We start from the raw sequence: 12,324 nt of genomic DNA, 5'->3' as shown, positions 1-12,324 counted from the left end.
CTTGCCCCCGCTCTCCTCGCGGCCTTCCGCTGCCCGGATGCGCTCCCTAAGGAGCCAGTCTCGCCTGGCCCGCCTGTTCTTGCCCTGCCATGGCCCGTCCCTCCCCTAAATGCCAGCCGCTCGAGCAGATGCCCCTGCGGTCCTGCAGCCTGCCTCTCCACGGACGGGGTCTCCTTACGTCGCCCCAGCGGGGGAATCCAGCCTCTGCAGATGCATCTGTAGATGTTTGGCTCTTCTTGGTGTCATCGCTAAATATCTCCTCTCACTCACTGCTATCTTCAAATTTTCCCTGGTATTTCTTTTTCCCTCCACCTTGTCTCATCTCTAGCCTGCCTATAACTTCTCTTTTCTGGTTTCTACCCTCCAAACTAGTTTTAATTCATGTTTTGATACTAGAGAAACTCCCCCACCTCATTAATACCGTGGTTCCCATTTCATCTGCATTCTCCTGGCCCTTGACTACTCCCTCTGATGTTTTCTTCCTGCTTCAAAAAGAAGACTTTTAAAGTCCTTTCAGATGCTTGTTCTCTCCATTCATGTTGCACCATCCCAGATCTCATAACCTTTATCGTCCCTTTGGCATTTGTGTCCTTCCTTTGAAAGTCTGTAGTAATTCAATGTCACTACGCCTCCGTGATGGATCTTAATTGTCTGTTGTTGTCTCCTTTCAGGTTCTCCCTCTTCCACACCACAAAAAATCCCCTGTGAATGCTTTCCTTGCAGTGGTGACTCACAGATCTACTTCTCCTTTGTGTCCTTCCTGGTAAGGACTACCATCTAGCAATCAGATTGGGTTTATTCTGGTGCATCAAGCTTTTCCCACAGTCTTTCCCTCCTTTCTTGATTGTGGGGAGCTGACTACTGCCCCGTAAACAGCAAGTGATGGTCTAGGTGTTATATTTGAGCCTACTTGTTTGAACCATGTCTGAGTCTTGCCTCTGCCTTTTGCACAACAGCAGTTCTAGCCTGCCTTTTCAGTCTGTTTCAGGACTTTTTCAACTGGTGTCTTGATTGACAGTCCTTCCAGATGCAGCAAAGGGTTCTTGAGGGGATGAGGATCATCTAAAACAATGCTGCCAAAGATATCATCTGTCTCTCTGACATTACTCCCTTTCTTGTATTTGGTGCACACCTAAAGTCTGGGGGTATGATTCACTCTACCTGACAGTAGGCACCAGAGGCACCAAATCCAGCCTGTTACTTTCTCCTCCACAGCCAGAGGAGGGAGGGTGTCGCCTGTGGAGATGGGTAAGACCAACAAAGATGGGAATTACTATACCCAGGTAGCCCTTTCTCTACTGCTTGTTATAGCAGTAATTTGGGGTGGCTGAACTTCGAGCTCAAAGACCTCAGTTAGGTGACTGCTATGATTTCCCAACTCTTTTTATTTCTTTTTTTCTGCTGGTTTTTTTTTTCCTTTGTGCAGACTTGAGAGGCTGATGGTATAAGGACAGTTAGGGGTTTTGACAATCATAAAAGCTAGGTATTTTTAAGTAGAAGGTAAAAAGTATACATAAACAGCTAGCTCATATCATAGTCCTTCCTAACAAAAGCTCTGTCAGGTCTGGGATTGTAATTAGGTTTTTGGCTTTTTCCTCCAAGGTTTGAGATCTGGGTAAGTAGGAGCCATTTTCTTTTTCTGCTATGTGCAGCAAGCATGTGCCTAAGGAGTTAATGATTGCTGTGGCTGATTTAGAGGTAGTGTAGCCCTGAGCTAGTTGTTTGCCCTGGTAGCTGACTTTGCTGTTGCAAGACTGACTGAAATATAGTTAATTTGTAAAGGGGTTCTTAAACTTATGTTCAAACAAAACTATTTTTCTGGTACTGCAGAACTTGCTGCTGCTGTTTTCTATTTTGCTGCTAGTCTGTTCCCCTCTGGAAGGGAAAAAACATGCCCAGAATCAACTGGAGACCCTGTCACGGCTGAGGTTGAAAGTCCACCACAGCCAATGCTGGAAAAGTAAACATTAAGGTAGGGAGGACCTGAGGAGGCAGCTAATGTTCTCAGAAAAGCCCAGTATTTTTTCAAAACCAAATTATGACTCCAGGCTTACAAAGGACAGATAAATCTCCTGAACTGTCCCTTGAACTGGATTCAGCATCGGATATGTTTTGTGTACAGCCAGTTGTAAGCTTGAGGACTAGCATATGTAATGCTCTGAGCCAGCTATAGAGCTGGCAGACACATCTCCTTCCAAAGCACATATGAAAAATCACAGTAATATTGAAGCTGTTAGTCTTTCCTTTGATGGCAGAACTACAATTCCGCTGTTGTCTATGTATTCTTGAGTGAAATTGAAAAATAAGTAACATATTGAAAACAGCCTATTTTAATCATTAAACTATTATCCTTGTTGGCAGACTGGTGGCTCCTACATTGTGATATATTGCAATTTCTTACCTGAAGAAATCAGTACCAATTAGGAAATGGCCAAAGTCGAAAGGTTTGCTTTTCATGTTCCAAGTCTGGAGGAGCTTGCTGGGGGTAAGTCATGCAGCATGTAACTTTTTACAAACTTATAATTTACTCTTCAAACTTAATCTTAAAGCTCGTATCAAAACCTTTTTGCAGCTAGTGCATGGAGAATGTTCCTGCTCTTAGCACACTGAGATGTAAAGAAAACTGCTATTTTTCTATAGGCTATTATTTCCTTAAAGCCAACAATAACTCCTCCCCCAAACCCCAGTGATATTTAAGCACGCAAATGGGCTCTCAAACCCTTTAAAACCATCTGTGGCATTTGCAGATTAGTGCTTGGGTTGTGAAAGTTTGACAATTACAGAACAAACTTATTTACGCATACGGGATCCTCTGTCCTCCTCTACCCTCCAGTATTTCTCTCTTTTTCAGGATTACTCAAAAGACAGCTGACAATATCAGTATAGCATGGCAGGTCCTCTTGCTTGAACCTAGTTGGCTCCTCTTTTGGTGATTGCGTTAGAACCAGGCACAGGAAACATTTTATTTAGTTTGGTTTTTTCCAAAGTCTTCATAAAATGTGCTCAGAATAACAGAATGGTTGAGGTTGGCAGAGAATGCTGGAGGTGATTTGGTCCAACCCACTGGCTCATGAGCTTCATTCCTTGCCCTTGTAGAAAGATTATTCCTTGTGACAGTCTGTCTCCTGCAGCAGATGTACTAAAGGCGTTGGTTTTGGTGGGTTTTTTTTTTTTTTCTTTCAGAGAGGTCCTCAAGTTCAGTCTGCTGCTCCCCCAAATCTGTGTCAGTTTGACGTTTCCATGCTTTGAGAAAGTGTGATCCCAGCAGTACCCCGGGTGGTTCTCAGTGCTTTTCTCACCCAGTAGCTATTAGTCTGGGGCAATAGGCCAGGGCTGCTATAGACCTGTGGGGTCTGTAGAGAATAGCATGTACTTGCAGTAGATCAGCTTAAAACAGTAGCAGAAAGTCCTTTTGATTTTTTTTTTTTTTTCCCCCTGTCTGTCCTGAGGACCTCCTGTAAGCTGTGGATTTTCTTGCTGTTCAGCTCTTGAGTATAATTTGAGGAGTGCCCTTTTATTGTCCTTTTCCACTTACCAGAAGGTACTGAGATGTATTTAGAAACCTGCCAAGTACCTTCTACTGACCCTTGTGGTCAACAGCTTGGTAAATCTGCTCCCGAGAAGTAAGGTATAGCTGAAGTCCTGACTGGAGGGAACAAAGGCACAGGGAAATCTGAGCAAATAAGGAACTGCCGGATTTGAGATCACAGACTGGATTTTCTGTTACTTAGTTGGAGACATCTGCGAAAGGAGACCCCCAGGCATGAAAGAACTTGGACCTTTTAACATGGTATTTGAAGCAGCGTATGTGAAGGCAATCCCACACTCAGTTGAGGTTTGGAAGTTGTTTCCAGACAGTGCACTTGTCTAAGTCAGAATCCTCCCTGTTCTTTGAGTGACTTTGCAGGTTCTGAGCCTACAAACACTGATAGGAAGCAAACCCTCAAGTTTAGATTTGGGGCTGTTCATTATCATCAGCACCATTCAGTATCTGCCTTGTACTGACAGTGGCGCTTGCCAGAAAATCTCTGCATGAACGTAAACAGGAGAGGCAATATCCTGCGACAGCAGACTATTGCAGTCTAGTTAATGTATTTAAAGAATTGATTGTCACTTCAGCTAAAACTTACTTCTTCCTTTGCTCTCGCATGATACTTGGTCATGATCACAATTGTCTGCTCTTGTGAAGCAAAACCTCTGCTGAATGTGGTTTAAGTTTACCCACATTACTTCACATTGTGCTGCTCCTAGCACTACTAGGAGCAGTCAGTTATTGTTTTTCAATTAAAAGGTTTTTAAAATGCTTAAAATTAATTAATGTGGTAGCCAACAATTACCTGGCCAAGCTTTTGCTCTTCTCTGAAGCTCTGACTCAGGAAACAAGTGCCTGTACTGTCTGTACAGTAACATTTAAATCAATGGAGTTATAGTGTAAGCATAAGTCCTTTAATGTATCTTGCTGAAATAAAGCCTAAACAGATATATTTATTGTTGTTAGTAACTTGTCAAACTCTTGGTAATTTTTCATTGTCAATAATTTTGTTATTATTATTTATTATAGTTTTGCAGAAAGGGCTTAAAGAAAACTTTGCTGATGCTGAAGTCTCTGTTGTAGACTGTCCTGATCTAACTCAGGAACCCTTCAAGTTTCCTGCTAAAGGTAACCTAGCATTCCTATCTTCCACTAAGACTTATCCAGTTCTTTCTACCTGATCCTACTTGGTTTTGATCTTCTAAAGATGTTGGGAGAGCTTAAATTGTTTTTCAGGTAAAGAATATGCATGTGAGGAAAGCTACAGTTTATTCCTGGATTTGCTTCCTAGTTGATGTATGAACAAGGACAAGTCATTACCAAGTACTTGTCATAATTTTTTTTTCTTAACCTATGATTGCAATACTCACTTATTTCATAAACTTTATTTAATGTACCGAAAAGATTTTGAAATTAAGACGTTATCTTCCAGACGGAGAAATTTTTTACATCCATGCCAATCATTATCTGAACCTAAGAAGTTGCGCTTCCATTCATTTTTAAATTCCTGCCATTCATGTAGGTTGGTGAAGTGAAACTGTCTTATTATGAGTGGGAATCATCTTCTTTGGCAGTAGCTGTCTGGAAGACAGACACGTCATCTGTGCTACTCATCTGAGTTCCCTCTGTCATCAGCGTAGTGAAAGAAACACCTCCAGAAGGTGATTCATCCCTTCTTAAAATATGTGTCCAAATAAGTGGGATGAATTCTCCTGAGGCTTGGGCATCCAGCTTTGCTGAAATTTTTCAAGTGGAGTCCCAGTGGGGATAACCACTTTGTGGTGAAGGCATCTTACTGGAGAGCTGGCAAATGGCAGTTGTTGCACGCTGTAATATTTTTTTTTTTTGTGCTTGGAGAATGTTAGTTTTACAACAGGTTGCATTAAATCCTACTATGAATTTTTTTAGGGCTTACTGTCCTTGGACTTATTAATAGTGCAACACTTTATCTGAGCATGCTAGGGAAATAGTGTTCTCGAAGCATTTTTAGAAGTTTGAGGAACCAGTTCTTTGGTGGGTTAGACTGCTTGCTCATTTAAGATTATTAGGAAACAATAATTTACCAAGCTAACTGGCTGTATTCTTCCAGGAATCTGCGGAAAGCCTAGAATAGCGGATGTGGGAGGTGTTCCTTACCTCATACCTGTTGTACAGAAAGAAAAAGTGAGTTTTTCCTGTAGCTGTGGGGTTTAATACAATTGTCAAAAGGAAGCAATATCTTGTTGAAATATAAACAAAACTAAGGACTGACGGATACTATAAGATTCCACTTGTGAAAAAAAACTACTTTTCAGTGGGTTATGAGATTGATTCTGATGTGCGTTAAACATAGACTGTGTCAGAAAGTCTTGCACATCGTAGCAAAAATAGCATATTGTGGTTGATGGTTCATCTTCTCCCCTCAAATACAATATAGTTTTGGAAACATACCATCTGTGACAGGAGCCACGGAAGGAACTACAAAACAAGGGGCTTGCCTGCATGTTTATATATGGCTTGCTGCATGCCTGTGATTTCAAGTCACAACCACGCTTCTTTGTAAAAACTGTCTGTATTTGCATTTGCAGGCCAAGACTGGATTCACATTACTGTGCTTTTCCAAGAATATCATGTCTCCTTTCTGACACCTCACTCCATCTGTCTCTATGTGATATTCCCTTCCACTTTTTATTTTACACAAATATAAATTTTAATAAGAACAATAATGCAGGTTTGAGGTAAAATGGCAGGGGAACATCCAGGCAGACTCTACCTTTCAGAAAACAAATGGACGTGTACCCAATTTGTTATTACCTTATGTTGTGTTCTTCGGAAACTGTGTTCAACCTAATTATCCAAAATACTAATGAGGGTGTTGTGAATTAAATGCATTCAGAGGTTACAGTGAACGGAATGACAATTCTGAATCAGAGCACCATGCCAAAATAAAAGGATTCTTGATCTTTTGCAGGTTTATGATCTAAATACAGTTGCAAATGAGATAGAGCTGCCTGGAGCTTTCATTCTTGGAGCTGGAGCTGCTTCATCTAAGATTCTTGGAGTAAATGCTGAGGTCAGTAAATAAGTGTGATGGTTCTCAATGAATTCATGGAAGTATCATAATAGAGCAGTATCATGCTGGGTATTTCCCATTTACAACAAAACATTTAATAAACAGCATTCATCCCAAAAGCACATAAAACACATTAGAAGGAATTCAGATGAGGACCATCCAATGAGGTGCATACTACTGAGATAATAAAGATTCATTTTTAACTTGTAATTCTCTGGGAAGCATGTGATTGCTTTGAAGTGTGCAAGAAACATAATTTTTTGAAACTGATTGACAAAGACCTGACCAGAGGTTTTAATGACAGGATTTAGAAATGCTTGTCAAAGTTACTGGTAAATGCCTTTGAAATACTGTCTTTTGCTCTCTTGGATGGCTTTGTTTTACCATTGTAAATTTTAAAGAGACGGGAGATGAAAACTACTGCCTGTGGAGGCTTTGGTTAGTCAGAGACTTGTCAAGTATAAACCTCTGGTCTTGCCATCTCCTTTTGATGCATTTATTGGCAGATGAGATAGTCTGTTTCAGCATTACATTTGGGCCACTGTAATAGTGGTCGTTACTGCACACTGAGAAAGTATTACATAAAATTCCAATACTTCCATGCAGGCCTCAATGATTAGACTTTTTTTTTCTTCTTTTTTTTTCTTTTGTTTTTAACACTAGCATTCATCTTCACGTAACGTTAAATTTAACTGTCCAGAATAAGTAAAACTGTTTACTGGAGTTTTCAATTACATTACAATATTAGTGCATTTTTCTTACCAGTACAAACCTCATCCTGAGAGACAGAGCTGTGTGACAAAGGGGATTGCTTCTTGGATTCATGGTCCAAAGCTTAAATTGCATTTGTGTGAGTTCTGATCATTTGACTGACTCTTACGTGTTCTTATTGAGTTACTTGACTTACTCTTACATGTTCTTTCTCTCAGCTTATCCCTGTTGTTCAAACTAAGAGTGAAAAAAAGCCTGCTGTAAATGGGAGCTACATTGCTCAGATAAATCCTGTAGATAAAGGGTGCCTGCTTGAGAAGTACAGCAGTAAATACACTGACTGTGAGTTTGGGCTGTTGGCCAACCTTTACGCCAGTGAGGGCCAACCTGGTAAGGTATGTACTTGAATCAAAGGTGACTTTGCTTGTAGGGCCTTGTGGCTGAAGGGAAACTCATGTTTCAGTGTTCTCCTATCAGTTTTCTGTGATAATAGTAAAGTAGTAATTCCATAAAAGAAATATCCAAACATAAGGAACTGATGCCAGCGAACGAGGGGAAGAACTGGTGGAGACAGAGACGTATTTGAATTTTTGAGGGATAAGTATTAATTTACTAAAACTTTTCCATCATAAATCATCTATCCAAATCCAGTCCAAACTAGCAGTGGTTTATGGTAACGGTTGTACAATGTACTTGTGTAAATTGGGTCTGGGCAGTTGTCTAGTTTTTTGTAGACGTGCTTCCCCCAACACAGCTAGCACAGACAGGTGTTAGCAGAGCAGTCAAAAACCTGACTACTGCGCGGAAACTGAGTGGTCTTCTCTGTTTCCAACAGTTCCCTTATAACAGAGGGGAAGCCAGCTGGTAGACAGGTTGCTTATATCCTTGTCTCATGTATGAGTAAATGACTTGCTGCCCGGCACCCTTCACAGGCAAAGCTAGTGTTAAACAGAAAGTCAGGAAAGAGAATTGGTCAGGTACTGGAAGGATGCAAGTGGAGCAGCATTTGCAGGGAAACTCACATTTTCAGCAAGTAATCTTGGGTTATACGCTTGGGAGAATTTCAGAGCAGCTTCCACAAACCTTTGCACACTGTTGCAGCAGGAGACAGCAGTGACAAATTAACTTTGTTCTCCAGGTCATTGAAGTGAAAGCCAATGGAAGAACTGGGGAACTTAACTTTGTGTCTTGTCTGAGACAAATTTTAGAGAAACACTATGGAGAAAAGCCAGTTGGGATGGGTGGTACATTTATCATTCAGAAGGGGAAAGCAAAGATTCACATTATGGTAAGTTGTTCTCAATTCATATAGCGTTCTTTATCCTTCTGAAAACAGAAATAGAAGTCAGGGTGTAACATCTTGGTGCCTTGACTTCGGTTTGTATTTTTAAATGTATGCATAAACTGTTAGGATGAGCAGTGTATTAAAGTAAGGAGCTAACGTTACAAAACTGATGTTACGAAACTAGTGGTGCTGTATTACTTGGCCTTAATACCATCATCTTTTCTTTTGAAATCCATGGGCAGCTAAAGAACTGTAGAACTATTGTAACATGAATTGAAATGAAATTAAGTAAACTGAGATGATACTTCTAAGAAGCAATAGACTTTTTTTAAAATAACTGAGCTTCTAAAATGTACCAGAAAGGAGAATCCTCACTTCAGTAGTTCTCCCACTGCCTGAGCAATGAAAGAAGCAGTATTCTGGTCAGTTCTGTTTCTGGCAGAAGCACAGTCATGGGCCCTGGTGAGCTGCTTTTAGGCAAGAAGGAATGTGAACAGAATAGTGGGGAGAGGAAAAGTGAAGGGAAGTTGCTAGAGAAAAAGTATCCTGATACAAGTGTCTTCCTTTCACTTACAAGGCTTTTACTTTTGCTGTAGCCTCCAGAATTTTCTGCCTGTCCTCTGAATACGGATGAGGATGTGAATAACTGGCTCAAATTCTTTGAAATGAAGGCTCCATTGATCTGTCAGCCAGTGATAGTTTCCAGAGATCCGGTGAGTCTCTTTCTAAGTGTAAACTGAGACCTGTAATGAATTCTGTCTTGGGTGTGATTTTCCTTTTAAGAACAGGAGTGTGTATATATGGTGCTAAACTCTTCCAGAGATGATATAATGAAATAGAAGCTTCTCATTTCTGTCACTGGCTTGAATTAAGGCTAGGTCAGTTTGTTCAGCAACCTAGTGGCTGTTCATAGTGGATTGAACTTAATGGTTCGGTTCCAGTTTCAAGTGTCCAAGTGTTTGTATCCCAAACCCCACAGCATAGTTCGCATTCACTGCTGGCCACACCAGGAGAAATGTCAGGCTTGTTCTTGTTCATGGAAGCCTGTTCAGACCTGCGTTTGTGTAGTTCACTTTCATAAGAACTGTCTCTGCTAATGCTGCATTGAAATGTGTGAAGCACATGTTTCATAATTGCCAATGGAAGTTAAAGTCTGCAAAGCCTCATGCTAGAAAGTTATCTAGCATCTTTCACAAGTGCTAAATACAGCAGCAAGCAGTTCAGGACAGAAAACAATCTGGTTTCAAAAGCCATTAAGATGTTCATTAGGAAGACTATTTAAAAGTAACCAGGAAACCATAGATAAAAATGACTATTTTATAAATAACAGTGCAGTCATAAGTACTATAAAAAACATTTTTTCCAGAGTTAAATGAGACATGCTGTAGGCTTGGATATATTCAAGCATGTGACTTTATTGTGTCAATTGTGTGGCAGCCTTTGACTTAAGGCTAAATTGTGTGCATCTTCCCAGAATCAGCTGATGAGTACCTTGAAAACAGCCATCAACAGCTGCTCCATTCAGAACCAATGCAACTTTTGTAGTGAGTGCAGCTGGGTTACGGCCATCTGTGTCCACTGCAAGCTCAACAGCAATCTGATAAGCCCATGGGTTTGGAAGTGTTAGTGTCACTGCAGGGACAGCAGCAGCAGATGGCATTCAAATGCTGTCGCATTACTCATGCCAGTATCCTCTGGCAGCCCAAAAGACCAACCTGGGCTGCATCACAAGCAGCGTGGCCAGCAGGCTGAGGGAGAGGATTCTGCCCCTCTGCTCCACTCTGGTGAGACCCCACCTGCAGCTCTGGGGTCCTCAGCATAAGAAGGACATGGACCTGTTGGAGCGGGTCCAGAGGAGGCCACAAAAATGGTCAGAGGGCTGTAGCACCTCTCCTTTGAAGAAAGGCTGAGAGAGTTGGGGTTGTTCAGCCTGGAGAAGAGAAAGCTCCAGAGGAGCCTTTCAGTACTTAAAGGAGGCTGATAAGAAAGCAGGACAGAGACTGTTTACCAGGGCTGGTAATGACAGGAGAAGGGGCAAGGGTTTTAAACTGAAAGAGGGAAGGTATAGATGGACATAAGGAATAAATTTTTAATGATCAAGGTACTGGAACAGACTGCCCAGAGAAGCTGTGGATGTCCCCTCCCTGGAAGTTTTCAAGGTCAGGTTGGATGGGGCTCTGAGCAACCTGATCTAGTAGAAAGTATCCTTGCCCATGGCAGGGGGATTGGCCTAGATGACTTTTAAAGGTCCCTTCCAACCCAAACCATTGAACGATTCTATGATATATAAAACTGGTGGGGGTGATCTCACAGTTTAGGATGCTAGTTGTTATTTTATTCTCTATTCTTCCCATTTTCACCTAAGCTGGCTCTCAGAATTGGAGTAGAGATTGTCCCTTTATTATGTGGGTCTGGGGCATTCAGTGCAAAGAGGTTCTGACTTCCAGTAGGGGTTCCTTGGTGCAAATGCTTTATTTAATCCCAATGGAGAGAAAGGAGGGGAAAAAAAAAAAAAAAGAGATCTTTGGGAGATTGACACCAAAAGTTGGGGGCTGCCAGGGTTTCTAAATTATTTTCTTTTTTTATGTCCTATGGTAAAGCTTTCTACACTTCCTCATCTTTTGTCTCAGTAGTTTCACAAGCATCTTGCAGGTTTTCACTGCTTAATGGTTGGAGTAGGCTCTGGGATGCATGGAAATACGTAGTATAAAGGAGAGGCTCTCCCAGGGCTTTGAACCACAGTTCTCTTCACGGGCCTTTCTCTGGTGACAGGGCTTTGACCTGCGCCTGGAGCACACCCACTGCTTCAGCCACCATGGGGAAGGAGGGCACTACCACCAGGATACCAGCCCCGACAGCGTCCGCTACCTGGGCTACCTCCTGCCCGCCGAGCTGCTCTTCCGCATCGACAGGCCGCCGGAGACGCACCTCGTGGGGAGGGACTGAGGCGGGCGGCTCCGGTGCAGGCGTAGCAATTCAGTCTTTCTAAGATACAGATGCTGATTTTTATAACGCTTTCCATTAGGCACGTCTATCGGGGTCAAGAATAAATACCGAGAGCTGTAAACTGCCGCTTCTTAATTTTGTTAAAGCAAGAAATTCAGAGTGTAATGGAAGGAAATGGCTGTGACTGAATTCAAACAGGAATTGCACTGCAGTATTATTAACTGTATAATTTTTTTGTTTTGTTTTTTTTTTTTTGCTATTTGGTTGAGCTTCCTGTGCCATCATCACAAGTCTCATGAGGAGCAGCTGAGGGAACTGGGGTTGTTCAGCCTGGAGAAGAGGAGGCTGAGGGGAGACCTGATCGCCCTCTACAACTGCCTGACAGGAGGCTGTAGGGAGGTGGGGGTTGGCCTCTTCTCCCTGGTAATGGACCATAGGACGAGGAGAGATGGCCTGAAGTTGCACCAGGGCAGGTTTAGGTTGGACATTAGGAAAAATTTCTTCACAGAAAGGGTTGTCAGGCTCTGGAAGGGGCTGCCCAGGGAGGTGGTGGAGTCCCCATCCCTGGAGGTATTTAAAAGGATAGATGAGGTGCTTAGGGACATGGTTTAGTGGTGGGATGGCAGGGTTAGGTTAAAGGTTGGACTTGATGATCTTAAAGGTCTTTTCCAACCTAAACAATTCTATGATCGTGGCTGGTGATGGGGAATCAGAAGTGAATTTATGTTTAGAATGGGGAATTAGACCAAGCTCTCGTTAAAAACAACGCTGCAACAGAGCGTTCCAGCAGCTCCGAGC

General features: G+C 42.1%; 2 protein-coding genes across 3 annotated transcripts in view; both read left to right on the top strand.

Moving 5' to 3' along the window:
• The first annotated feature begins 666 nt into the window (after positions 1 to 666).
• Positions 667 to 11,541, top strand: CUNH11orf54 (chromosome unknown C11orf54 homolog). 2 transcript variants are annotated; one of them, XM_009645796.2, is made up of 9 exons: positions 667 to 763; positions 2,362 to 2,485; positions 4,562 to 4,660; positions 5,622 to 5,695; positions 6,483 to 6,584; positions 7,514 to 7,690; positions 8,434 to 8,583; positions 9,177 to 9,293; positions 11,353 to 11,541. In XM_009645796.2, exons 2-9 carry the CDS (start codon positions 2,428 to 2,430, stop codon positions 11,524 to 11,526), a joined length of 951 nt encoding a protein of 316 aa, XP_009644091.1. In that variant the 5' UTR covers positions 667 to 763; positions 2,362 to 2,427; the 3' UTR covers positions 11,527 to 11,541. The 2 variants fall into 2 exon arrangements, with proteins under 2 accessions (XP_009644091.1, XP_035757089.1); XM_035901196.1 differs by lacking the exons at positions 667 to 763; positions 2,362 to 2,485; positions 4,562 to 4,660 and adding an exon at positions 4,782 to 4,855.
• A 686-nt stretch (positions 11,542 to 12,227) lies between these two features.
• The window catches only part of MED17 (mediator complex subunit 17), a 14,585-nt gene continuing 14,488 nt past the window's right edge, over positions 12,228 to 12,324 (top strand). The window contains exon 1 of the mRNA XM_009645795.2: positions 12,228 to 12,241. Within this exon, the coding sequence (XP_009644090.2) occupies positions 12,228 to 12,241 (14 nt within the window). The remainder of the gene's footprint in view (positions 12,242 to 12,324) is intronic.

This window comes from Egretta garzetta, unplaced genomic scaffold (genome assembly GCF_000687185.1).
Source record: "Egretta garzetta isolate BGI_Z169 unplaced genomic scaffold, ASM68718v1 scaffold449, whole genome shotgun sequence".
Lineage (NCBI taxonomy): Eukaryota > Metazoa > Chordata > Aves > Pelecaniformes > Ardeidae > Egretta > Egretta garzetta.
Note: the sequence above shows the minus strand (reverse complement) of the source record. Positions and strands in the feature narration are given on the sequence as shown.

Coding starts and splice junctions, on each gene's coding strand:
- CUNH11orf54 (XM_009645796.2), top strand. CDS start 2,428: ATGGCCAAAGTCGAAAGGTTTGCTTTTCATGTTCCAAGTCTGGAGGAG. Junction 6,585..7,513: donor TTCTTGGAGTAAATGCTGAG/GTCAGTAAATAA, acceptor TCTTTCTCTCAG/CTTATCCCTGTTGTTCAAAC. Junction 8,584..9,176: donor AAGCAAAGATTCACATTATG/GTAAGTTGTTCT, acceptor CTTTTGCTGTAG/CCTCCAGAATTTTCTGCCTG.